Below are 23,362 nucleotides of genomic sequence, written 5' to 3'. Positions count from 1 at the left end.
CTTACATTTTGAGTGTGTTTTTAACAATATATAAAGATTCTATTATGTTTAGGAATGCTTAATTAGGGTCTGTGAAGTTTCACATAAAAATGTAGCCATTTAACTAGCAAAACTTATCAAGATTTTGGCCAGTTTGCTAGATATCCAAACAAAATGGCAATACATAATCTAAAAGAGGGAAAACAATTATGCAAAGTTGCAACCCATATTTGGTGGCAATGCCAATACACAGTTCTGTTGTTACCTTATAATTGACAGCCCAGCATAGGAGATCATCAAGAATCAAGCGCTCTACCATTGAATGTTCACTAGCAGTATTATTTTCACAGGTACTATGCTCAACAAATCCATCTCTGTTCCTCCTTAGGTAGTAGCCTGGAACAACCTACAAGGAATTACAGTTTCACACAGAGAACAAATTAAATCTTGAGTCTTGACAAAAGAAAAAATCTTACAGGTCAGATAGAAAGCATACATATGTAAGACAGACACAATAGTAAACTACTATTTGAAAAAGTCTGATTGAATATGGATAATAATTTCACATGTCAAATCATGACCTTGTCGAGCACAGGGTTATCATCAAGTGGCCCACTTCCATGCAGATGGTTATAGACAACATCCAACACAACACGAAGACCAATGCGGTTAAGAGCCTGAAATTATAATCACAGAAGGGAAAGAACAAAGCATTATTCAGATTAATATCATGCATTCCGCACCCAAAAAAAAAAAAAAGAAGAATTACCAGTAATTCACAGCCAATTCATAGGAAGGGGGAAAAATAAAGATGAAAGCACCTTAACCATCTTTCGGAACTCAAGAGTACGGCATGACCCATTTGGGTTGCTTGCATAGCTTCCTTTTGGGACCCCCCAAAGAACAGGATTGTACCTTGTTAGAAAAAAGATGCAATAGTCATTGCACATAAGAAAACTATGATTTAATAGTATCACTGACTGATGTCCCAGCACATGATATATTACCCCCAGTTGTACCCATCTTTGTCCTGAATGGCAGTGACTTGAGCCTGTTGCTCATCTGAATCTGGTGGCAACATCGCCAGCTTATTGGCATCTGTAAAGACATTGAAATAATAAGGGTTTTAAATATCAAGGATACTGCAATCCTAATAGAATTATTTTCTTTTTTCTTTTTTGGGGTGGGGTGGGGTGGGGGATGATGCCAATAGGCTCAAAGCAAAGCAAACAAGGCATCAAACAAATACAAAATAGTGTTGAGAAAGACGATTGTGGTAGAATAGCTTTAATTGATTAGTGTGATCTCAAGCCCTCTATATTTAATAAAGTGGAAAGAGCACAATTACATAAATACCCTTATTTAGGTAACAAGAAATAGAAAATTACATGAACCAAAACAATAAAAGAGTTGAATTCCAAGTAGAACTCAACCAACACTTCCCTTCAAGTTGAGGCATAGATAATAGTCAAGCCCAACTTGCCTACAATAGGAAATAAATCTTCTTCCTTCAAACCCTTAGTGAAAATATCTGTCACTTAGTCTCCAAACCTCACAAAAGGCATGCAGATGAGCCCTTGTTCCAGCTTTCCTGTTTCAAAAAACCTGTCAATTGGTCCAGGGGGATGGCTCTCATCCTTGCCATGATGAGAGCCATGCCAAGTCCTCCTTCTTTGCCCCAGCCTCCTCTGGTATGCTTTGTCCTGGTCTCCCTGCTACCCCTGCTGCCGCTGTTTTCCTTGTTGAAGACCCTGCTTGGGATGAAGATTCTGCATAGATGCAACCTCTTCGTCCTCTGGTTCTGAGATTGCTAATGTTAGGGCCTCTTTATCCTTTGCCAGCTCTGTAACAACTGAAACAGCCCTCCCCAGCCGTGCTATTGCAACTTTTTGATTCCTATGATGCTGCCCAGGCACTACGGAAGCATCTAGGTCAAGATATCCTTCTAATTTTGTTGCTCTACCTCCTGCAATCCTTGCCGAGTCTAGAAGAAAAGAACAGTGTGACTTCTAGGTTTAGCTCAGTCAAGCTTGGCCTCTTGCTGCTGCTTAGGCTCTAGTAGACACTGATCCTACTGTCCTATCAGAGGCCATCACCACCGTTGCTGCTCAAGGCCATGCAAACTCCTTTGTTGCCACGGCTGCTGTAGATCTAGCTGAAGACACTACCGCTGCTGCTGTTCAAGGCTATTTACCATCTGTTGGTTTTAAGGATACCTCCTCTGCTCCAACTAGAGAATCCTCCCACGTCAAGCTCTCTGAAATTTCTGCCATCGCCGATCTCCTTGCTCCTTCTACTTCAACTTTTGCACCATCAAGCTCTCGGTCGCCACAGGTAGCTAGTACGTACCGGAGATGCAGAACCAGGCTAGAGCCTACTCAAACTGCGACCTCTCCTTGCTCTGCTCCCCTGCTTGAGATGCCCTCTGTGGATCTCTGCCATTTCACGGCAGTCAACGCCATTGCTTCCCCTGTCGAAGCTTGGAACCCTGCTCCTACCACTGTCACCGAAGGCTCTCCTTCTACTTTCCTTTCTCATATGGAGCCATTGCATCTCTCCCCTGCACCTCGCGCTAAGCCTTTCCTCTTCGTGAAACCTTCTCTTGAGTCCTATACTATCTCCTCGTCTTCGCCTCTCCACCCCTCCCATTTCGGTGAATAACGCTAGCGTCTCGATTGAAACCTTTTTTAACCCTTCTCTCTCCTTCGTCCCACAATCAACTTAATATGCCCATTTTGCCCTCTCCTAATTGCTCCATTTTGGGGCCCATGGCCCATGGGCCTAATCCTTTTAAACCTTGCTCTACTCCTCTCTCTCTCACTTCCCCTATGTATGATCTTGATCATGCCGAGCTAAATGGGGTTATCGCCCTCCCAAAGGGCACAACCCATTTAGAGTTGACTTCTTGGTTGATCTCAGGTTCTCCAAGAAAAAGAAGATCAAGAAAATGTTCGCAAAATAATCTCCTTTTTTGCCCGTGTTTGGCCCATTTTTTGGGTCCAACTCATTTTGCTTTATCTATGTTCTGTAGCTTGCTTTAGTTAGGCTCTATTGTATGTGTGCCCTTGTCTTTTATACATTTATTTATTCTTCCAAAAAAAAAAAAAGGAAAGAAAGAGAGTACAAGTACGAGTTTGCTTCTTTGTTTGGCTTTGGGCCACTTATGCTTGTGTAGCTAGTTTGCTTTAATTGTTGCTCTTAGGTAGTTGCTAAGCTCAATGCCTCTTAGGTTGCTTGTTAGTTAAGGCCTTTTTATCAACTTTGTCTGGGCTCTATCCATTGTGCTCTTGTATTTTCCTTTATTCTCTTTGGTAATGAATTATTTAATCATCCAAAAAAAAAAAACCTATCAATTTCAATGTGCTTAGTTCAATCATGTTGCACAAGATTATTGGCAATACTAATGGCAGCCTTATCGTCACCAAGGAAGAAAATTCGACGAAACAAGAATTTTGACCTTGCAAAGGGTCGAAATTTCAATGTTTCGGTCAAACTGGATTTTTATTTTTGGAAATTGGAACTTCAAATTCGGGCCTCATATGGACTCAAAATGATTTGGAATCTGGCATATTATACCTATTTCAAGCATAATAAACACAATGGAACTAGTATTTTGCCACCAAAAAAAAAAAAAACCATTGAACATTTATCATTTAAGTATACTAACAAATGACAGGCTCCGACAAGTGTAGTGAAATCCCCCGGATTTCTAACCCGTTAACCCATGATTTTACGACCGCGAACCCGGGCCTCAAGTCGGCGACAACTGTGGGCCATTCCAGTCGAGCCCAAAGATTTTAAAGTGAACCCAATGCAAGTAGATGAACCTTGTGATGACTCAACCTCTCTCCTAGGGTTTAAGAGGAAAGAGAAGGTTAATCATGACGACGTTAAAAGACGATTTTGGCACGTCCGTAAACCGGCGATGGAAAGTCCAATCTACAAGGAAAATATATCCAAACAAGGATAATTGGAAGACCTTTCATTCAAGCCGAGAATCATCGGAATCGGACCCCGGATGGGGGTCCAAACATGGACCGGTTGAGTGACCGATCGGGTGACCCAACCGCCCCTCCCCAATGATGGGGCAAAATTGGGAATTTGGGTTTAATAACCCTATTTTATGTTTTTAACTCATCTCTAAACGCATTTTCTAATGCTAAAGTGGGGTTGAGGCTTGGGGAAGAGGAGAAACCAAGGAGAAGAGTAGATTCCATCCATTCAAAGGTGCTTTATGACCCGGATTGTCGCGAGAACGTTGAAAAAGGTAAGAACCCTTCAAACCCTCTTCTTTAAACATAGGTTTGTGAGATTTCATCACAATAAATGTGAGATTTTGGTAGTTAAAGCATGTTAGGTATATTGAATGCTCATAAATAGTTGTTTCTTATGCTTCCCTCTAGTTTGTGAGTAGTTTGTGTGAATAGACGATTTCTCGTTTTGGCTCTCACAGACGCTCGCGGGCACCTGCGAGAGCCAAATTTGGGCCTTTTAAATTTAGAACAAATTGGGTCAAATTGAAGGTACCTTTAGGACCCATTGCTGCCAATTAGACATTCCCAAAGTTTCGTTTAGATTCGACTTTGGATCGGTGGCGAAATAATGAATTTTGCCGAAACTAGGTTGAGACTGGCAGGTTTGAAGCCATATAACAGATTGGGTTTTTGTGGGATGATTTTGGGATACTTTTTCAAACCCAATTGACTTCTAATTAATATCTACTATTTTCTTATATTATTAGGATTATTTTTTAATATAATCACCGACTCGTGAGTGTGAAATTTAGGACTTTGGAGAACGGAATCGAATTGAAAGCTAAAAAATGACTAACCATGTTTTGTATTATTAAGTGTTGCTATTTTAAATTCTATTGGTGATATAAATTGCTTTAAATTGATATCTATCATGATATGCTTGTGCGTGACTTTGCAAGGACGGAAGGTAAGGTTGGAATGATTGAATTTTACTCTTTATTTTGAATCTTATATTATTGATATGAAAACGATATGAGAATGTATGAAATGAATGATGTTGAATGAGATTGCTTCTATTGCCCTATTTTACTAACTAGGGTTGTGGGTTCGCCCATTACCCTAGTGACCTTATGTGATTGCATCTAGACCAAACTACATGAATGATAGGTGTCTAGAAGTGTTGAGCTAGGAATCCCTATAAGTACTACTACCCTTCCGGTAGAGGTATTGAAGCCAATTAACCCGTGATGCCAGTGGTTGGGTCCTGTGTGTCAAGCAGGCCCACTGTCATCATAGTTTGGTAGAATTGCATATAATAAATAAGGATTCCTGGGCGCTCAAGACTAGTAACCAACCCGTGAGAGGACATGGAGAGCATCATGTCCATTATATGTGGATGACCATTGGGTTAAGGAATGGGATCCAACAGATGCCTCCCATTGAGGATTCCATTCGTAAGTGGGAAGGTATCGAACCAAAAAGGCACTAGGCATGAGGGGAGATATCCGGACCATATGTAGTGCGAGACGATAGGACCTTACATTGGGCCTAGGTATAACCTTGACACGCGCCAAGTCTCATACCAAACGGTGATGTAAGAGAGTGGTGACTTATAACCCCAACCATGGCTTGACGGACTTTACCCAACAACCGCAGAGAACCCAATAGACGTCTCTTGTTGAGGGAGAGTGAATGAGACCACCCAAAGGAGACTGGTGTATTTCTTAATGCTTTGTCTACCTTAGAGACTTCATAGTAGAGTTAGGACCCCATTATTATAACCATGCATTATCATATTTTGTCATTTATTTTATTGTCATCTTGTAGACATGATGTGGAAATTATGGTTGAATGCATGACATGAATGTTAGTTAACCTCATTGAGTTCTGTGGAACTCATTCCTTTATATGTGTATGTTTTTCTTTAGATTTTCTTACAAGTTATGAAGACCCCACTCTAATGGAGGATCTATTTCCGGTAGAGTACCATAAAGCAACAACCGGAGAAGAAGTGGATGCGCATGACGCTTTATGCCCGTGTCAAGATTGCTCTTATGGATTTGGCTCCTAGTAGGAAATTCATAGATTTTTCTGCTACGAACAAACTATCCTCTTTTCTTTTCAAAACTTAGATGTTATAACTTTTTATTTGAAGCCTCGGATGATTGTAACTATTATTCATATTTGATAACTTTATACTTAAACTTGATTTATTCTTGTCCTTTTTAATTATGTTATTTCTTGTCCTTTTAATTATGATATATCATATGTTGTATGGAATTGTCACTGAATCTAGGTTTTATGGTGTATCACCCCCACGAGTTTTGGATATAACCGGATCCGGCTGGGTGGGGTGTGACAAGTGCAAACTGTATTGCATACAGGCATAGAATCATTAGCATACATGAATTTTTTGATCAAATGTTTACATATACAACTAGTCAACAAAATAAAATGACCGGCTAGATCAAGTGATAGTGTCTCACATATATTAAGTTGAAGCCTATATATCATATATACATAAAATAAAAAAACATAATTTTAGAAAATAAATATTAAAATCAGAAAATGAAAAAATTGTAGCAAATAATAAAAAGATATTAACAAAACACAATCATAGATCATAGTCCTAGGCTAATATTAATTTCAAGGCAATACAAGATCATTTAAGGCATGATCAAAATAAAAATAAAAAATAAAAAAAAGAGGGAGTTTGGAACTGTTGGGCATGGCTCATGCTTCACATTCTATTGTTGCCGGAATTTTCTTTGTAGTTGTTGTGGCTTAAGATATGTTTGGAAGCAAAAAATGAGCAAAAGAGGTGTTTGAAGGCAAAGGTGTTTTATCCATGCCTTAAATGATCTTGTATTGCCTTAAAATTAATATATGTTTAGTTGAGGACTATGATCTATGATTGTGTGTTATTAAACTTTTTTTTTTTTTTTCTATTATTTACTTTTAATTTTTGTCTTTTAAAACTATTTTTAAAATTATGTATTTTGAAAAAAAAAACATATGTATACATGATACATGAGCTTCAACTTAATATATGTGAGACACCATCACTTGATCTAGTTGATCATTGTATTTTGTTGACTTGTTGCATATGTAACCATTTTATCAAATAATTTATGTATATTGATGATTCTATGCTTGTATGCAATACAGTTCGTTCTTGTCAGAAATAGTCATTTGTTAGTATACTTGAATGATAAATTTTCAATGGTTTTTTTGGCAAAATACTAGTTTTATTGTGTTTATTATGCTTTAAATAGGTAGGAGGCAAGAAATCAGATGAAATGAAGATTATATAAGGCTTAAAACCTTGGGTCAAATTTTCAAAACATAGCACCATGTTTCAACCAAAATTTCGGTTGAAACCTAGAGATTTTGATCGAGTACATGCCCAAAACCTAGGTCGAAACTTAGGTTTTAACCAAAATTTGCACCATGTTTTTCGAGTATATCTATGTTGTATCTCTACTTCTAGTGATTAACTGTCTTATAAAATTTTCCTTTTTAAGTTTTTTAAGCAATACGTCAATCACAATATACTCTGGATGCACCCATTCACTTCATCTATCCTATTTTAATTCTTTGCGTAACACCATCCTCTATTTCTCCTTCCTTGCTCATGGTTGAAGCTAGGTAGCAGGTACATAAGAAATTCACTTAACATACTCCCTATCATCCACTTTCACTCACTTTCAATCGTGTCTTACTAAAGTTACACATCACACACACTTTTTTTCGTACTTATGTCTATACTTTTTAATTCCAAGTTTGATAACCACAATTCCAACTTGGCATTCATACCTGCTTTTGTTCAGGTAATACAAGTTTGTATTTGAAAAATTAGGGACAAACAGTCCTTTCATATTTTTTTTCGTATTAACATTCTGTAGTTTTTGGACTGCTCATATTTGCAAAACCCAAAAAAGAGACTGGCGAATCTTTCAGTTCTGTTCGGATTCAGACTGAATCAACCACAAACCAAATATTCTTTTTGTCGCAAAGTATTCACCGATTTACTATGGATATAATTCACATCAGACGCTGAAAATAAAAGATTCATGGATCTACGATCAAACTTAGACATAGACAAGTAGTTCAATTGAATTTGGATAACACATATTACTCCCGCCCATGACAAACTATTAAAGGCTGATAAGAACCCTCTAATTCATTATTGTTGAGATTTGCGCAAGTTATAGAGATGCTGCCTTGGTGCGCTGGAGCTGGAGCTGCAGCCTAGAGTTTCCTTTTTGAATATTTTCTATTTACCTTTTGTTTCTATTTTAGTTACTTTCTAATTTTCTTATTACTTGGTTGACAAGTAATCTCCCTAGGATAGTTTCTTTTTGTGGATTTGGGTTATTCAATGCAATATGTAATTTTCCTTCTTGTTTTCACTCAGTTTAGGAAAGTTTCCCAAACTGAGACTTAATTTTACATTATAAACAAAATACTAGGGGAGAGCCAAATACATAAGCACAAGCTCTCTCCTTTTTCTCTTCTTCTGCAGTCTTCTTCAATTCTTATTCTTCTTCTTCTTGAATTTCCTTTCAGTCCTTAGGCTGATTATAGGTGCTGAAATTCTAACATGGTATTAGACCAGGTAAATCAGCCTAGGGGCTGCTTCTTCTCTCGCAATATTCTCTTCTTTTTTTTCTTTTTCTTTTTTTCTTTTTTTTTCCTACCTGGTGCGCAGCCACCCCTTGCTTGCATTAATGATATTTTAGATCCTTTTCAAATAAAAGCACAAAGTGATCTTCTTTCTGCTACAATCGAAGACCCCAGAGGAGCTACCGAGTTACCTATTATTACCACTGCACTACCTATCTAATTCATATGACTAATCTGAAGAAGGAAGGGGGGGGGGGGGGGAAGAAGATGGTTAATTGTTCTTTTTCTCTCGCAACTGTGAAGGATTCTATGCTGATGTTTCTTCAGATAAATTGGTTTATTTCTAGTTTTACAATTACTGCAATCTAACTGTCTTCTTTTCTCTTGGCTCCTTGGGTTACGATATTCATTGGATTACTTGCTTAAAGATCTGTTTGGTTGCCTCATTTACTTTCATTATTATTGTTGTCCTATTACTGCCTCTGTTGCTCTAGATGGATAATACCAAGGTTGTCAAAATGACAAAGCAACCAAAGCGCTGGAGGGCTTCCAAGGCACTAAAGCGACAAAGTGCCAATAAAGCGATGACTAAGCATTCTAGTGTTCATTTTTTTTATATTTGATCCAAATATCAAAAGTTACATAAAATTCCAAGTATTTAAGTATGAAACATTTTGCAAACTTAACGAAAAGTTCATTTATATAATTAGTATATAAGATTGGAAAATGTAACATAGTCATGAACTTCAAATATAACAACATCAAAGTCACAAATCAAACTTCAAAGTTTAACAACTAAATTATCAAAACTACTAAACAACCCTACTGGGAGACCAAAAGTAACTGAGACACCTGCTAAATAAATAACTTAGGCATTATGCATTGACTACCATTTGATAACCAAGAAAAGTGACATAAAAATCCCATCTAAGGACCTCAGAGAAGAAATGCTATTTTAAAATCATAGATATGTGATATTAGGTTTATTGTTGGTAACCAAAGATACAATATACTGATATTGGGTCTACGGTTTACCATAGAAATATTATTTCAGAATCTAAAAGAAGAAAACAGGAAAGAAAGGAAAAAAAGCACCAATAAACCGGTGGCTCGGAGACCAAAGCGCCCGCTTTAAGCTACAAAGCGACCACTTTATTGACTTCAAAAAAGCAACGAACACTTTAACTAGGCAGGGACTGCCCAGACGCTTAAGTGATGCCTTGACAATTATGGATAATACCCTATTTACCGGAATCGACCTCAGCCCCTTATTTTTCTGGTAAATAGAGGTTTGAATTAGGTCTTATTTGCTGCTGCCCGTGGTTACCTAACAACCAGAATTGGCTGTAAGGTATTATTTTCTGGTAAATAGAAAAGATATTATTGGGACTCCCGTTTGATCCACCGATATTGCTGTTGCCCCTGTTTCATTGAGTCTTTATGCTCTAGGAAAAAAATTCTGTTGATACGGAATTGCTTCCTTATTGCTGCCATTGTTTCGACTGCAGCCCCACTTTCCCTACTTCTCTGTCTACTAGAATCGACTTTAATGGTGTTATTTTTCTAGATGATGGAAATATTATATTAATGATCATTAATTCTGCAATAATTTTCTTCGAGTTAGTTTGCTGCTTTTTGGATCTCTGGGACATACTACTAGTTATCAACTCTTCCTCTGATATTGTTTGGTGCTTCCCTTACTGCTAAGTGGTTTAATATTGTCATGTTATGAGTACTATTTTTGCTACTATCTCATTTGAGTTAAAGCTAGTGGTTCAGACTTTTCTACTGTAATCACTGGAAGTTCTTACACCTACATTCATCAAGTAACATGGTTCCTTCAAGTACGTAGTTCCTTAGTGCACATTTTAAGATATTGGTAATTTGATGTCGTTATTTATCCACATGTAATGCTACATGTGAGGGGGAGATTGGAACCCTAGTCTATATCTATTCAAGTCTTTATTGGAGAGTATTTTTTGTGGAGACTTTTATCCCAAGATGGTATTCTACGGCAACACCAACCTACCTACTTGGTTTGTAATAACTTATACTACCTTTACCTACCTACTTGGTCTGTAGTAACCCATACTACCTTACCTACTTGGTCCACAATAACCTATGTTGCCTTTTACCTACACACTTGGTCCACAGTAACCAATACTGCCTTTTACCTACCTACTTGGTCCACAATAACCAAAATTGCCTTTACCTTCCCATACCTTTGCCTACCACTTTGCCTTTTTGCAAGAGATTATGTGTGGCCATTGGAGCTACAATTTTTATCTGTTAGTATGGAGATTCCTCCCTATAATTAGCATTGTTTGGATAATGCCTATGATGCTGCTATAATTATGGATCGGCAATTGGTATCATTATTGGATGGTTCATTCGACATGAAGAATTAAAGATTTTTTTTAAAGATGATGTTGATTATGTCCTGGGTGAAGTTCTCTTAGTGTTTATTGGCGTCTGCTATTGTCACTCATGTTCAAGATGATGGAGCTTTAATATATATCTCATTATATCAAGATTGGTGCTGCCTTTCAAGTTTATTCTTATTTGTCCAAGCTGGATCTTTCTCTATGTATACTCCAACTTGAGGGGGAGCGTTGAGATTTGCGCAAGTTATGGAGATGCTACCTTAGAGCGCAAGTCTAGGAGTTGCTGCCTTAGTGCAGCTGCAGCCTAGAGTTTCCTTTTTGGATACTTTCTATTTTCCTCTTGTTTCTATTTTAGTTACTTTCTATTTGGTTACTTTCTAATTTTCTTATTACTTGGTTAACAAGTAGTCTCCCTAGGATAGTTTCCTTTTGTAGATTTGGGAGATCTTATGCAATATGTAATTTTCCTTTTTGCTGTAACTCAGTTTAGGACACTTTCCTAAACTAGGATTTGATTTTACATTATAATAAAGTATCAAGGGAGAGCCAAATACATATGCACAAGCTCTCTCCCTCTTCTCTTCTCCTCCTTCTTTTTTAATTTCCTTTCAATCCCTAGGCTGATTACAAGTGCTGAAATTCTAACAATTAAAAAATCAATATCAAAACCAAGATATTTGGCATCAATGGCGCCAGTTACCCCCATAGCATTCAATGCTGCACCTCAGTCAAAGGCTGCCCCAAAATCACTCACATAACAATTGATGCCTCCCTCTCAATTTCCCCCTATTTATTACCCTTCAACTACCACTAACACTCTCTCTCTCTCTCTCTGTGCCACATGGCACAATCCTAGGGACCTATCATCACCGGCCCCTTGAAATTCACCTTGTCCTCAAGGTGAAGGGAACAGTCTCACCGCATAACCATGTCAGTTCGGTGCCTTCAACATCAACCATACCTGAAAACCACAGAATCTGAACCCACAGAACTCCAAGCAACCCATAGGAAGGAAAAACCATGTAAGCTTTAGCTGATCAAAAGAACACACCGGCAATAGCCATAGGAAATTGGTCCGGCTGAAAACCAATAACCTGAGAATCCAGATAGAAAACAAAACTTTGTTCGAGTGAGTATTACATCAACATATGAATCAAAAACTCTCACTAGCAACCATTTCCCCTAAAATATTCAAAACGATGCCTTTATTTTCTTCAAACGTGCATAGGAAGCAAAGTGCATTAATGACCTCGGCACTAGAATTGATAGGCTGCTTCTCCAGTATTCCCTGTAAGAAAAGTTTCCTTAGGTTCTCTGCTAATTGCTCATACCCACCAATAGCACCCTAAATAACCAGCCAAGAGAAGTGGAAGGACACAAATCGTTGCAAGCCTCTCGGCCATCACGTTTTTTATCGGCAACCTATGAGTATGGCCTTCTAGTGAACGAATGGAAGCATCTCCGTCAGAATATGCAATAAAATGTCGACTTCCTGGGAATTAATTTCCTCAAATATTTTCATGGCACAGCAGTAATCGGACGGTGGTCATCTAAGTCAAGAACATACTCACGGTGGCATTTTATGGCCACCATGAGTAGCAGAGCTTTGGTGGTAATTGCCTCAGAATCATAATCCGCATCCTCTAGCCCAAATTTATGGGAAGGGAGAACACAACCACACAAACTGAGAAACATTCCCAACATTAAATCAATGGAGCAACACCCCAAGGTGCTTTTCTCCAGCCAATTTTTCAGTGCAAGTTGTACCCCTGCAAATGTTGTTGGTTTTGAGAGATCCAACTGATTGGGGTGGCTCGAGTTGCGCCGGAGTTTAAATGAAGAAGGGGGGTTCCACTCGTCAGTGTCGGTGTTGGATCTCTGCCTCTGGCTTCCGCGAAGGCTCTCTTGAGAGGAGGGAGGTAGATGACAATGGTCCGGTCCATTTTGATTTTGGCCGGACCATGGTGTGGGTGGTCTTTGAGTCAAAATGGGCCTTGGATTAGTTCTTGATCCATTTGCTCTATGTGGGCTTTGGTTAATAAAATGTTGGGCAAGATTTTGAGTTAAAGGTATGGATTGGGCCCATGGTAGTTCTTTTGAATGGGTTGTGCCTAAGTACTTAAAGTTATGGGTGAAGAATGATGGATTGGACCTCGGGTTAGTGGAATGGGATACGATTTGGAGGAATCGAATGGGTTGGGCCCAAACAAGTTTCTTAGGAGTCTAGCGGCCCAGTCTTTGTATTTGGTTCGCCTGGGCTTAAGTGGTCCTTGGTATTTAGAGCTCGAACCAAACCAATGCATTGGTTGAGAGACGGTTCGAACAAAAGACCCTCCTTCACCTCTCTTCTCCTTGTTTGACAAGCTGCAACCCTAGCCACCGTCAGAGGTTTCCCGCCACTTGCTACAGACCTCATTCCTCTCCGTTTCACAACATGGATCTTCAATATATTCACAGCTATCAGACTCCCCTTTCAAAGCTACCTTGTGATTTCTTCTCCAAGTCCAGCAAAAAGGGACTCTAACAATCGTCATTCTGCTTCCATCAGGTTTCTCCACCTCTATCCGTGCCATTTCTCAGCGTGAACCTTCGAATCGACTTTGCTTACACTTGTCTCAACCACAGCACTATGGTTGTCCAAAGCTGAGATGGATTTCTTGTCTCTCCCATCTCCGAAATCAATTTTTTAAGGCCTCCATGAAGCTCCCCCAATCCAACTTTGGCCAGCAACTTCTATAGAACCAATCTAATGCATCTCCTTCCAAGTATTGAAGAGCTACTCCCAACCGTTGGTCACCCTTGATATGGTGTTCCCAGCAAAACAATAGGACCTCCAGTAGCCATTCTTACACTTCTCTGTCACCAGAAAATGAAGACAACGCCATGTCACCTCCCTGGGATCGTTAATGCTCTGACACCAATTTGATATTTGGAATTAATGGTGCCAGTTAACCCCACAGCATTCAATCAGCCATAGGCTGCCCCAAAATCACTCACATAACAATTGATGCCTCCCCTCTCAATTTTCCCCTATCTATTACCCTTCAGCTACCACTAACACACACACACTCTCTCTCTCTCTCTCTCTCTCTCTCTCTCTGTGCCACATGGAACAATCCTAGGGACCCATCAAAGGCTTCATCTTTTTTATGGGGAACAAGTATCAAACCTTTGTTCAGTGCAATATTACAGAGACTAGTTCTCTCTAAGTCATCATTTGGATAGAATTACCTTCAAAAGCTTAATGGAGAATCCAACACAGAAGTAGGTAGTTGCTATGAACAACAGTATGGAGGGATCAAACTAAGCTGCATATAAATAAAGTATTCATCTTGAAAATGCAGCAAATCAACTTTAATCCATTAAGGCTGCATTGAATTCCTAAAGCACTTGCATCTACTGCAAATCGCAGGCCTACTGAAAGCAAAATGACAAAGAGGTACGAATTTTCCTTACCTACACACTCCCATTTCTCCTTCTCATCATCGACACCACCAAACTGGAATGTTGGCAACAGATGAACATGAGTTAGACCAGCAGCTGATAACTTCTCAAGGTGACGCATGCCTGCAGAATCCTACAAGCAGAAGTGTTCAAGATATCTTAGTACTACATCTTTAACATAATACTTGTCAATAAATGATATATACAGTATATGGATGACAAAATTATTCAATAAACAGATAGTATAACAATGATGGTACAAAACTTTAAGTCAGATCTCATTGTCCACATTTAGAAAATTATTCAGTACACAGCTCATGCCTTGCTCCAAATGATCTGCTGTTAAATATTCTCAGTCTATGTTGATGGTATTGTCCTTCCTAGGAGTGGTCCAGCCGAGGAATTAATTATCAATCTTCGCCGTATCATATTGGCTTGTTATCATCATTAGCAATACACTACACACTGATACACCTATTTTCTTAAAAATGGCTTGTGTTAGATGGTATGGAACTGTACTGGCTGATATGGGCTGATTCCCCCCCCCCCAAAAAAAAAAAAAAGACAATACATATAGATGCCATCGATGCATTCAATTAAGGGTTCACTGGGAGCATTAATATGTCTCATATGATACAATACGACGGGTGCATATCACTACATTTAGTGAACATATTATTACAGCTCAATACATATCGATACCATTGATAGATTCCATAAAATTAGATAAAATAAAAAAAATCACTAATACACTCGATAGTCAATGGAACTCCTATCCTAACTGAAAACCAAATGAAAGCTCTCAACTAAGACTTTAAAACCTTACATTTAATCTTGGTATTTGACACATTTGGACTGAAAAGAAAATAATGATTACTAGAACATCATCTGATACCCTTCATTGCACACCTAATTATCCACAAGGAATCTTAATTTAAATAGATACCTAGAGGTACTCCAACTCTAACTAGACTTCACTTGAGCCAAGCAAGGAATTAAAAACAGATTTGGACTCACAAAAAATGAAAATTCTGGAATAAAAATAATTAAAATGGGAGGAGGAAATGACCAAATTGTCCCCAAGGGGTTTCAGCCAGCCCCTAGTTTACGCCACTTGGGTTGGGCCTTGGGGCCCAAATTAGGGTTTCAGCCAGGAAGGATTTCATGCTTACATTACACTTTGTCTTCTTCCTATAGTGAAAAATATTCTCTCTTGTTCCTTACTTTATCTTTTAGCAATTAACTGAATCCCTTGACAGTCCAACAACATTTTATCCTACCTATAGTAGACATAATATTACATTAAGGATGTCTATGAATAATATTCAAAGGTAACTTGAGGAACTTCATGATTAGACCAGGAACCTTGGTTCATAAGAACAAACACTACCTGAGAGGTGAAAGCAAGATAACCACCACGGAAATCAGGTCTCACAGTCTGATCGCTGGCACTGCAGTTGTGACAGGAATAAAAAAGCTGAAAGTAAATTTCAAGTGAATACAACCAAAAGCATTGCCATATAAACCCAGACTTCAGGCTTTGAGCACATATAATCAACAGAAGTATTCTAAGCAGTTTTTGGAATAGAGTAACAGCAAGGATTTCTCATTCTCAAAATGACACTTAACCCTTGTGTTGAAGATCCATGTACTACAGTTATTCAACTTCTGAGGATAAGGACAGAAAAGCCAAGAGAAAGCAAAAGCAGTGTTCACCATTCCCAATCCCAACAAAGCCCAGAACTTATTTCCAAAGGCAAACCCATGGTAGGTTTATCTCGACCTTTATTGAGACCATCCTCAACATCTAAAATGTAAGTAAAATGAAACACAAGCGAGAAGTAATTTCCAGCAGTATATCAGTATGTTACCATATTAGTGTACCAGACGTACTAAATAGAAAAGACAAAATACAATATAAATAACAAACAAGAGGGGACAAAAGATTAACCTGAAATCTCTTATGTGTAACTCATAAATACTGATGTCAGAAAAAGAAGAAAGAATAGGTTTCTCATCCGCCAAACTATCCCAACCCTCTGGTTTTAAAGTATCACAAGCAAGGTTGACCAACAATGTCCGTCTGCCATCCGATGACAACCTAGTCCAAAAGGATAAAAGGATCAACATCATATCAAATATGCATATGCATATGCATAATGCAACAACAATGAACCGTACAATGACAATACAAATCCATATGCACACATAAATTTGCGTGCCTGCAATTACAAAACGACATGTGAAGATAAATGCAATGCCTTGTACATCAGCAACACCTAAATTATTTTCTGAATAAGTGTTGTATAATGAGATTACAACCATACCCTCTTGCATATGGATCATTTGTTGTGCACACTTCAATTTGCATGGTGCTAGGATGATAGACAGAGACTTCATAGACATAATAACAGCCTTCCCAACTTAATGGTCCATTCACACTCCAAACGCCATTGTCCTCCTCTAGCAAGACCCTCTCCAGGGGATCGCCACCTTTGGGATCACTATAGATGCAAGCACATACTACCTGCTCTCACAGACAGAGGATAAAAGATATGTGACTTTTCCTCCTTTGGGGAATGAGGGTAGCAGAGAAGAGCTAACAGAGAGCCAAGCGAAGTATATAGATTTCTTATGTAATACTTGAGCAGTAGGAGCCCAAAGGTAGAGTGACACAGCAACTTCGGTGAAAACAGCACCAAGTGGACCACTGTATGTGAACAAATCATCTAAAACACCAGGTAACTGTAAACCAGTAGCGTTGATGCATTTCCCATCAGCTACATAAGAGGGGGGGGGGGAATCAAAATTGCAAGAAAAATGGACCTTAGTTCAAAATCAAAGAAAATCATATAACCAAAAAAGCCAAAATATTTGTATACGTATTATCTTTTGCTATCCTATCACTTCTTACCATGAAAAAAGGCAACTGCTAACTGGCATTTGAGGAGGCTCTTCACATCCACAGTTAATGGAACTTTAAAAGCTTTATAATTACAGATATGGGGAAACTTCTCTATTACCTGTTAAATATGGCATAGAAACAGTTAAAAATCAGCTATTGTTTATTCTCTGCTGAGGCTACATTTCATTCAACAGAAAACTAAACCCAGAATTATCAATTTTAATTAGCAAGCTTAGTTTGTGTCTTACTCATTTCTCTGGCATTGCTCTTAATTTGTAATTTTCTCATTTCTCTGACATTTGCTCTTTGAACTACACGACAATGAAGTACATCTTGGCAGGGTTGATTTTCAGATGAGGGGGGTGATTTGAGCCAATTTTGGGAACTGCATCCAGATACCACTACTCTCTGTCTCTTCTGTTTTTCTTGGGCTTTGCCTTTTGCCCTTTTTTTTTTTTTTTTTTTTGGTGGTGGAGGGTGAGGATCCAAAATGTTAAATTAGGACTTGCAGTTGCTTCCCATATTTTTTATTTCATTTGAAGAGACAGTTTCTGCTATTTATTACATATGAAAGGCCATTAAAATATTTAATGGAACCCCGTAACAGACTTACCATCTTATCAAACTCCAAGCAGAAGGTCCCACTGAAGCAAACACCAAAGAACTTCTGCCTGTCCCATCCCTGATAATCTCCTCAACATATTCATCCCTGCCATCTCATCAGATTCATTCAAGCAATACCCTCTTAAGGATGAAATTATGATTGTTATTCACTCTCATATGGCCAATGCAGTCCCTCAGCCAGATGAATTCAGTAAATGGGATTTTTATCTTCTTCTTGGACATTATTAAAGAAGATCTTACCAAGGCCATCTTGTCTACAATCAAGTCAATCAACAATATAAATCACTCATTCCTCTGTTGAAAAAGGAAGGTGCTTCCATTAACACTGACTTCAGATCCATCTCCATGTTAAACCTTCTGAAGAAGTTTATTGCCCCACTCTTTGTGAACAGAACTAAGTTGGTGACTGACCAGCCTGCCAGTGACAAAAAACCAGTCTTCATAGAGGGTAGAAGCATCTCCAATACAACTTCCTGTGCAATGAGATTATTAGAGGTTATAACAGGTAACCCCAGCCCTGTAAAGGCATTAACTCATTAAGATGGGTCCTATAAGGCTGTTTAAGAAGGGCTTTTCTCCCCTGTTTGTGGATTGGATCACTTCTGCACCACTCCATGCTTCTCAATTTTGGTCAATGGCAGCCTATTTGCTTCCTTAGTAAGAACTTATCAGGGATGTCCTCTCCTCATCCTGGCTCTTGAAGTCCTGACTGATTATCCAGTTTAGGGGATGAGAAGCTTATATCTTTCATTCCTACATGCAAGTCTATCAGGACTCAACCTCTCTCACCCTGCCTTCACAAATAATCTCATGATATTCTCCAAGTAGTATTGCTTCTCTAATGACCACTATGATTTGTTTGTTGCATTTTGAGGTCTATCCGGCCTTTGCATCAACCTATGGAAATCTATTTAGTTATATTCTGAAGTATCTGAAGCAAACTAGATGTCTAGATGGGCTCCTAGGTTAATGGGAAGCCCTATACTTGCTCAACAAGATCTAGCCTAGTGGTTTGTTTCAGATTTAACATTCCCCTCCCCTTTCCACGATTCTGCACTATCGTCTGAAATGCTGGTCAAGGCTGCATCAGTATGGTGTCTGAGGCAAACAACTTGGTCATCTTCCACTCATGTATTTAGGTGAACCACTGTTTCCATCCAAATTATCTGCTTGCTACCATATGCTAGATCCCATTTGGAAGACATTATAGTTTTCGATAGGCAAGCTTCTCTCACACGCCTACAGATTAGAGCTCATCGAAAGCAATTCTTCAGCCATCCTGCATTGTCTAAGGTGTTGGAATCTCTGATGTCCAGCTTCCTTTAGAAAGGATCTGATACCTCTAGATTTCTTCATCCTATCAGCTGGGCCATAGTCTGACTCCCTAATGAAGAGGGAGGCCTGAGATTGTCAAGAATAAATGAAGTCAAAATTCCAGTTTATCTGGAAGCTCGTGACCAAGCAGAAAAGCATACGGGTTGATTGGGTCTATCTGTGCCTTCTTCACTCTGTTTCCATTTTTCAATCCACTCCTTTATTAGTCTGTGGCTTCTTGGATGTGGCATAAGATTCTAGACCATCAGTCTATCCTCTCAATACCATCTCTGCCAAAATTTATGATTGTACTGTGCCTCTACCTTTTTTTCCTAAACCATTGGCATCCCATGGGTGTTCTCCTTCACTTTGTAAGTGTTAAAACCATTTATAGCTTGGGCCTCACTGGGCAGGTGATGGTTGCTGATGATTAGTGGGTGATCGGGCACCTCCAGCCTGTTCCTCTCGTATCCTTCCCAGCCATGTGGAATATGCAGTTTCCCCCAAGATCAGAAGGTGGAGGAGACAATAACATACGGTCACCAATCACTTAGGCCTTTTCAGCTCCAGAGAAGCTTGAAACTTCATCCAGTCTCACGGCTCCTTATCTCTCTGGCATAAACGTCTTTTGTCATAGCTTTACAGTTTAGCAGGCCTTCTCATCTGGCTCCAAACACAGTCATTCCTTCTTCATTCTCAATCTTTGTATACCCTAAACCCACTTCCTTTTCTGGAATGCTGTGGAAAATACAACTCACCCTAATTGGCTTGGCCCCTATCTCATCTATATCTGGAAAGTGATCCAAGCAAATTGTTGGCCTCGAATTAAAAGAATCATTATGTTTCAGTGTGAATGGGTTTGGGGTTTTTCCCCAATTCTAGATCTTCGCACAGATCTGAGACAATTTTATTTTCCATTCGGAGCACCAATATAATGTCTCTTCCCATCATAGTGCCTAAGGAACAGTGATGTTATTGTGTCCTAGGGCTCGTCTCCTTCCATTATGAAAGCTTCTCCGTCTTCTCACTGCGGTTTAGTCTTGATTTGTTTATTTTTGTTATCTTCGTTTTTCTCCCATTTCATGACCTTATATTCATGATCACGAATTATTCCCTCCACTCGCAAAAGAAAAAACAACACACACAGAGAGAGACTAATAATGGTACACGAATTTTGCTAATCTAGTGCAAGGAAATCAGTTGCCCACATTTGATGGGAGTCCACCATTGTCCTCTTCGAGTTTAATCACCAAATCCTCACCTGGAGAAGTGAACAAAAGAATGAATGAGCATAGTTTCCTAACAAATCATCGCACCTATCTCCTAGTCAATCAATAGGACACCGAGTTCCGAACCTTGAATACCGTCGTCTGTAAGAACTAAGTCGGCAGTTCTACTGGCGTATAGATAGCAGGAACCATTTCCAATGTCCACATCCCACGCAATTAAAGATCTTGAAACCCAGTACGCTCTGGAGTATGATAAAAGACCCTGCAACTGCAAGGCTTCTGAAGTAAGATGTATGTTCCGCTTAACAAAAGTTCAACTTTTTTAACAAAAGACGAAATGCTAAACGGAATTTTCGATTTAAGACATAATCATGGGCGTCCATAAAATAGAAGTGGAAGAAGAAGAAGAAGCAAGAGAAGTGATGCGTCCAAAATCGCATCAAGAAGAAACCTGGGGCGATGAAACTTGCGCGACAGGCATGGAGCGGCAGCAAATGATGTCCACTTTGCGGCTATTGGGAATTACGTTATGAGCAGTAATCGAAGGCCTTGTAATGGAGTAATTGAAGGCCGTAGGAAAAGAAGTGGAAGGTAAAAGATGAGAACCGTAGCGTCGGAAGTTGGAGGAGTAGAACGAGGGAGCAGAAAGAGATGAATAGAGAGGCATGCTCATATCTGCCCAGCACGTATGCACGAAATCTTGCCAAAAAGAAAAAGCAGGGAGCTCTCTTGCTTTTCTAGTCTGTGCTTTTAAGAGATGATTTGCTTCTTGGAGATTCGATCTGTTTTGGGTTTTGAGCCTGACAATGAATCTACTCTGCTTTTTGACGATAGTTTCTGTGCTCCACTTCCACTGCTACTTTTGGGAAAAGTTCCTTTCTGGATACTCACTCGAGTCACTCCGTCACTCGCAAGTGCGTTACTGGAGAAGTGGAGAGTAAGATATCTTTCCCTTATTTGGTATCGGCCTCGGCGTCCTGTTGAATGGGCTAAGTCTAAAACAAAACACGTGCCGAGTTCTTAAGCTGCGTTTTTGTTACGTACAATTAGTAGAATTGTCAACTCTAGACTAGAGTGTCCGCCAGAAACATTCGCGACAGCGTGTATATCGTCGGCACATCCTAAAGAAGCCACCACATGCATTTGAGCACCCAATTCTAATGGTATCAATCGGTATCATTTCGGTGGTACGGTACAAACTTTGAATACCGAAAATCAAAAATGCATTTACAAGGTACAATTTCAGTATTTGCAAAAACGGTTGGTATGTTTTCGGTATTAAATCGGTGCATAAAAATGGTTTAAACATAGTATCTAGTGCGGTACAATTTTAGTATGAATAAACACATGCCACTTTTGTTATTAGTTCATTAAAATCCTAATGAAATTGCGATTAAACAATTAATAGAATATGATATTATAGAAATAGAACAAGTAAATCTAAGAACTGAAATAGGATATTAAAGATGGGATAAAGATAAAGTGTTTTAATTGTAAAATTACATTTATATTTTTTAATTTGGTAGGATACTAATTCGATGCGGTTCCGGTACATACCAATAGGATGACTAGCTAAAATCAGAATCGTACCGAAGAAATTCGATTTCGGCACCTATCATACTGAATTTTGAAATGTGCAACTTTAGACGACGTGGTTCGGTACGGTTAATGATTTGGTACACTTACGGAATACATTGGCTTTTTCTTTTTTTCTTTTTAAACTATGTCATTATATGAGGCGATGGCTTTTTGTCAATTCAGCAATCCTTATAGATTTGAAATTAGTTATTATAGGTGATGTTTAACTCAAATGCTTCATAGGGGCGGGGGCATGGTCCCCCGGATTTTTAAAAATTTTATGTATGTTCCTTTAATTCCTTTAATTTTTTCAGTTTTTTCTCTTTCCATATGTGAAATGTCACTATTTCCCCCTCCCCAATATTGAAAATAAATTTTAAAGGTAAAATGATGGGTATAAATATCATTCCTAATTAAAAACTAATTCATCAATCCCTATTTATTCTCCCCTCTCTTCTCTCTCATCTTTTCTTCTTATTTAACATTAGGTTAAAGAAATTTTTGAAAAAAAAATCTTATTAGATATTCAAAAATCAAAATGTTATTTCTAATTAGAAAGTAACTCTTCAATCCTTATTTATTTTCCTATCTCCTCTCTCCTCTATCATATTTTCTTCCTATTTATTATCTTCCCTTTCTATAAGCGTCGGTTAAAAAAATTTGGAAAAAAATTATTGCACAATTAAGTCTCTTTCTCTTTTTCAATTTATTTATCGTTTCTCTTTTTCTTTTTTTTTTTTTTTTTTTTTTTTTTTTTTGTTATTCTTTTTATTTGATTTTATATTCTATGTTTCTTTATTTCTTCTGAAATTTTTGTTATTTGATTTTGTATTGTGAATAAAATGTCTATAGTTACTAGATAACTATCTATCATTGATTTGCATCTCTTACCTTAAAAAAAAATTTTGGTTTACATCTCTTATCAAAATATTTTTTTGACTTGCTTATAACTTTTTAGGGTTGGAGTCATGTGTATATATTTTTTTATATTGTTGCTTTAATTTTACTTATATTTTGTTAGGAAAAAAATATCATTATTAATAATTTACCCTTTTTTACAAATATGTGTGGGCCCCACAAAATATATGTGGGTCTATTCTTTAATTTAATAAAATAGTTTAGAGGTGGGATTCCAAATGGGCCTTATAAGGGCCCACACAATATGTTGTGGCAAAAAAACATTAGTGTTTCTTCAACGGGAAGATTATCTGGCTTTCATCTTTGACCCCCCCACTATTGCATCCTGGGTCCGGCCCTGCTCAAATGAACATTTAAGAAATTAACAAAAAAAAAACCCAAAAGAGA

General features: G+C 38.3%; 1 protein-coding gene across 3 annotated transcripts in view; it reads right to left on the bottom strand.

Annotated features, from left to right (window-relative positions):
• LDA (limit dextrinase) overlaps positions 1–21,437 on the bottom strand; it is a 60,291-nt gene extending 38,854 nt beyond the window's left edge. For 2 of the 3 annotated variants that reach the window (XR_016172370.1, XM_089150048.1), the window contains exons 1-13: positions 20,931–21,437; positions 20,606–20,747; positions 20,459–20,511; positions 17,322–17,430; positions 17,051–17,187; positions 16,735–16,934; positions 16,359–16,508; positions 15,798–15,858; positions 14,420–14,540; positions 987–1,077; positions 801–894; positions 561–656; positions 245–385 (exon numbers count right to left, since the gene is read on the bottom strand). Coding sequence is in view for 2 of the 3 variants with exons in the window: in XM_089150048.1 (XP_089006174.1) it covers positions 245–385; positions 561–656; positions 801–894; positions 987–1,077; positions 14,420–14,540; positions 15,798–15,858; positions 16,359–16,508; positions 16,735–16,934; positions 17,051–17,187; positions 17,322–17,430; positions 20,459–20,511; positions 20,606–20,747; positions 20,931–21,152 (1,617 nt within the window). In the remaining variant the exon portion in view is untranslated. Of the gene's footprint in view, positions 1–244; positions 386–560; positions 657–800; positions 895–986; positions 1,078–14,419; positions 14,541–15,797; positions 15,859–16,358; positions 16,509–16,734; positions 16,935–17,050; positions 17,188–17,321; positions 17,431–17,925; positions 20,512–20,605; positions 20,748–20,930 lie in introns of those variants that run through there. The other variant, XM_089150049.1, reaches the window with a different exon arrangement.
• Between the last annotated feature and the right edge of the window lie 1,925 nt (positions 21,438–23,362).

This window comes from Hakea prostrata, chromosome 3 (assembly GCF_041222555.1).
Source record: "Hakea prostrata isolate BN-2017 chromosome 3, UWA_Hpros_2, whole genome shotgun sequence".
Lineage (NCBI taxonomy): Eukaryota > Viridiplantae > Streptophyta > Magnoliopsida > Proteales > Proteaceae > Hakea > Hakea prostrata.
The sequence above is the reverse complement of the archived record's forward strand: the minus strand, read 5'-3'. Positions and strand labels throughout refer to the sequence as shown.